The sequence below is a fragment of the Hipposideros armiger genome, unplaced genomic scaffold (genome assembly GCF_001890085.2).
Source record: "Hipposideros armiger isolate ML-2016 unplaced genomic scaffold, ASM189008v1 scaffold_458, whole genome shotgun sequence".
Taxonomy (NCBI): Eukaryota; Metazoa; Chordata; class Mammalia; order Chiroptera; family Hipposideridae; genus Hipposideros; species Hipposideros armiger.
The window spans coordinates 562042-566704 of record NW_017731808.1 but is presented as its reverse complement, the minus strand read 5'-3'; the positions used below and the strand labels follow the sequence as shown (position 1 = coordinate 566704).

The window sequence follows — 4663 nt, the reverse complement described above, 5'->3', positions numbered from 1 at the left end:
ATGAATGGATGGATGGATGGATGGATGGATGGATGGATGGATGGATGAGTGGATAAATGAGTAGATGGATATGATTCAGAAGATTCAGTAATTTTCCCAAGACCACATAGCTCCTAAGTATGAGAGCCTATATTGAAATGCAGGTCTTCTAACTCCTAGTCCATCACCTTTTCCACTCTGGTTTTGGCATTGTCTGTAATATCTATGAGTAAATACAAGGTGGACTGTCTAGAAATGGCAGTGCGGTTCACATATGTTCTATTTCATATGAGGACCCCGGTTCTTCCTTAAGAAAAGGAAGAGGGTGGGAACATGATGTCACCCTAGATTCCAGGCTTGCAGGTGCCTGAGGACCCGTGTGAACACCAGGGACCAGCCCAGCTCCACAAGTTGAGTTAGCAGGCTGGGGCTGGGGCTGGGGCTGGGACCTGGGAGTTTATTTTATTTCCCAGATGCTTTGGATGAGAACCAGCAGCCGAGAAGCCCTCCCTTCCCAAGTTCTGATCGGCACTCCCATCCCAGCTGAGAACACAGACATTCTCATACAGGAAAGTACAGAGAGGAAGGCGGGCCATCAAAGTTAGGACAGGTGTGGCTGCAAAAAAGAGCAAAACTCAAAATAGCAGTGATGAAGGACATGGAAGTTTATTTCTTTCTCGCATAAAAACTGGAGGTCAGAGCCCAGGCCTGGCCTGGCAGCTTCGCTCCACGGTGTCCTCGGGACCCGGCTCTTCCAGCTCCTGTCCCCATGGTCCTCATGATCCGGGATGGCGGCTGGCTGCAGCCATGTCACCTGCATGTCAGGCAGCAGGATGGGACAATGATGAAGAAGATGGGGCGAAGGGTGGGCACCACACGTTTCTAAGGAGGGCAGCCCTTAGAAAGCTGTCACAGACATTTCCATTTGCATCTCATTGGCCAGAGTTTACTCATCTGGCTGTCCACGCTTGGCTGCCAGGTTGGTTATATATAAAAAAATATAGTTTTTATCCCCGGCAGCCACGTGCCAGCTAAAAACTATGGGTTCTACGACTATGGAAGGAGAGGAGAACAGATATTGGGGGACAGCTAGCAATTTCTGTCTTAAGAGCCAATGCACACAATTTCCCCAAACCATTTTTTCCCCCAAAACAATAGGATAGGTCACAAAGAAAAAAAAGTTTTCCTGCAAAACTGATGGTGAGTTTTGAAAACACAGGGAATGTAATTGGCTGATGGAAGTTTTATACTGAGGGAGAACAGAAGTGCCTTTTTGTTTTTGTCTTCTGATTTAGCCAAGCCTAAAATAAAACAGTTTTCCTGTGTGCACGCACATTCACATGCACACACACGTGCACACACACGTGTACACATGAACACACACGCACATCCATGAATGCACATGTGGGCACACACATGAACACGTGTGCACATGTATACATGCACATATGCGTATGCACACATATGTGCACACACACATGCACATGCAGGCACACAGAATTTGACCTGGTGATAGCCTGAGCGCCTTCCTCATAACAACCCCCTGGGTGCATTTATCCAGGGTCAGGAGGCTTTGCAGCCTTCACATTATGCAGCTCAATTATTGCATTAGTTAAACTTGTGCCGACTTCCTGAAGCCTCGGTCTTTTCATCTGCAACCTGGGGTAATAATAGATTCTACCTCCCAGGGCTGCCAAGAGGAGCAAATTACATTCTGTACAGAAAGAGCGAAACACAGCCCTGGAGTGTCAGGGGCTGTCTGTGAATGTTAGCTGGCATCATTCTGTTATGAGTCTTTTGGGAAATTCTTAAAAGCTCCACGTCCCAAGTAATTGCTTTTTGGCTTGCATGCTGGCAAAATGGAAGTGGCTGCATCTTTTCTTTACTTGCTAAACCAAGTCACCAACTCACCGTCAGACCGAATGAGGGGTCCCCAGGATGTCTGGTGTGTTGCAGATGGCTCACCGCTTCTCAGCGACCGAAAGTCATTGCAATCCTGTTTTTCAAAAGGAGAGACATTTCAAAATTAGTTGAACAACGTTTGTGAGAAGTTTACCCCCTATCAGGGATGATTCTGATTTGTAGATTTCTTTCTGCTGGAGACATGAAGTCAAGATGGATGAGCTCAGACAGGCAGAAGAGGGCTGCCAGGCCCGGCCCCCCTGGACCAGAGCCCTGCCCAGCACGATGGAGGGAGTGGGCAGGGGGCAGCGAGGTGCAGCCACCCCTTGAGCTGTCTCCAGTTACCAGCGCTGGCCCCTTTGCCCCTCAAGGGTCACATCTTAACACAGCTCTCAGAGTCACCTTTGTCCTGTCCATAACTGGCTGCAGCTACTTGTCCCTTTAAATGGCTTTGCCTTACAGGAAGGTTCAGTGACATGATGAAATCTCCTTACTATATACCTGCTGTGGGTTTCATATGTTCCCCCAAAGATGCTTAACTCCTATCCCCAGGACCTGTGGATGTGACTTGATCTGGAGATGGGTGGATGCAAATGACTGAGTTAAGATGAGGCCATGAGGGTGGGTCCTAACTCCATAGGACGGCGTCCTTACACAAAGGGGACATTTGGACACAGACATGCAAAGAGGGGAGACATGTGCAGACACAGGGAGACGACGGCCATCTACAAGCCAAGGAGAGAGGCCTGGGCATGTTCTTCCTCACGGCCTCAGAAGGACCCAACCAACCAGTCGGCACCCTGACCTTGGACTTCCAGCCTCCAGGCTGTGAGACAACAAATTTCTAGTGTTTAAGTCACTCAGTCTGTGGGACTTGGTTACAGCAGCCACAGGAAACTAAGGCAGTGCCCATCCTAAAGGAACTTGGGAAGAAATACTTGGAGCTCCTATTGTAAAGGATTCGAGAACTGGCAGCCCTGCCGAGGGAAAGTGCTATCATGCTATTGATACTCTTAGCATTTCTGAGGGGCTCAAGGAGCCAGGAGCAGGCTCGAGCGCCCTTTGCTGGCAGTCAGGAGTCTGTGCTGTGGAAGATGTACTGTTTGAGAAAAGGTGACATCAACAAAACCGGCCACCATTGGGTTTCTTTTATCCATGTCCTACTGACCCTTGGAGGTGGGTGCCCCAGGAGCTCTGTGAGGATCAGAGGGACAAGCTTACCCCCAAAGGAGAGGGGACCATGCAATGGCCTAAGCCACAGCCAGCAGAGCCCTCTCCCCTGTCCTCAGCCACAGACAATGTGACAGTCCCTTCATACTTGTCTATGGTCTGCAGAAGAGCTTTCAAACCTCAGGGCTGCAAAACATATTTTGCATTCAAAGGTCTCAGGAAATGAGGATATAAGATTATTCATGATCGCAGAATGAATGCTGCGCACAGGGAAAGACAAGAACCTGATTAAATACCACAGTGGCTAGGATTCAGTACTGCTCCCCCAGTGTTGCTAAAAATAATGTAAAATTAAAATAGCATTTTTCCACCTAAATATGCATTAAGTCGCCTTGAGAAGAAGCGTGGTAGCATCATGACCAGGAAGGTCCAAGGTGATGGCCAGTAGTCGGTACAGCCTCAAGGACTTACGTTACCATCCATCCACATCGGTCCTCCATCCAAGGGCTGCCCGCTGCCCAAGCCTCATCTCCTACCTTTTAGGGGCCACGTCCACAGGGCCCAGCGCCTCCTACCAGAAGTCGGGCCCCAAGCTGTCCAAGCCCTGGGCTTTGGATGACAGAGTAACCCTCCTCGTGGCAACAAAAACCGAGAACCCAGGCAAAAGCTTAGGACACCCAACACCTACGATTTTGCACGTGGTTCCAGGGGATTCCATGCAGATGCGGAGTTTGCAGTGTAGGTAGACTATGGAGTTGTTGATGAAGGAAAAGATTTTCAGCTTAAACTGGGCCTTGTTGGAGTCCCCGTTCTCGATCACATTCGTGTGCGTGTTGGGGATGGGGCAGCTGGGAGGAGAGAAAAGGTGACTCATCAGTTACCTTGTTGCCAGATGAGTTCCCTTACAAGACACCTGACTGCGCACAGAGCGCCCCCAATAGTCTCCATGGAAGGCAAGGAAGGCTAGCCCTCCAGTTCCTGAGAGGAGAGGGTCTCCTGTAGGCATTACCTAAAACCGAAGTCCATACCCATGTGAGTTTGAAAACTCAGAAAGCCCAAAGCAGGCCACTAGCAAGGGGATGGCAGTGCCCAGCACCCCCCGAGCCCCTACCTGTTGTTAATGAAGCCAAACATGACGGGGTCCCGGGCGTTGCTGGACGGTGTAGCCCAGCACTCGGTCAGGACCACCTTGAGGTTGCTTTTCTGTTTATAGAGCCCCACTTCGATCTTGACATCGTCGCTGGCAGACACACTATAATTTCGTGGTATGGGAGAGTCTCCAATAAACAAGTGCATTTCCGTAACGAAGCTTCCAGCGCCGTGGAGGTCCTCAATGATGGTGTAAACCCTGCAAGATGGAGCAGTTTGCAGGAGGCTTCCTCCTAGGACCCCTCTCGGTCCCATGCCTCCCCAACAAGCAACTCCAAAGAAGTGTGGAAGTAAAGGAGGACCACCCAAACGAGAACAAGCAGAGGCTGGTTATTCCCGGCTGGCGGTAGCAGAGGGCTCAGCCCCATCACCTAGGTGGATGGGGACTCGAAGGCAAACAGAGGACAGGGACGCCTGCATAGTGGGAAAGGGAGGCTCAGATGACCCCTGGTGGGGCGTCACC

General features: G+C 50.3%; 1 protein-coding gene across 1 annotated transcript in view; it reads right to left on the bottom strand.

The window, feature by feature from the left end:
• UMODL1 (uromodulin like 1) overlaps positions 1 to 4663 on the bottom strand; it is a 67643-nt gene that overhangs the window by 3727 nt on the left and 59253 nt on the right. Inside the window, exons 16-18 of the mRNA XM_019666001.1 lie at positions 4163 to 4399; positions 3740 to 3899; positions 1891 to 1975 (exon numbers count right to left, since the gene is read on the bottom strand). Of these exons, the coding sequence (XP_019521546.1) occupies positions 1891 to 1975; positions 3740 to 3899; positions 4163 to 4399 (482 nt within the window). The remainder of the gene's footprint in view (positions 1 to 1890; positions 1976 to 3739; positions 3900 to 4162; positions 4400 to 4663) is intronic.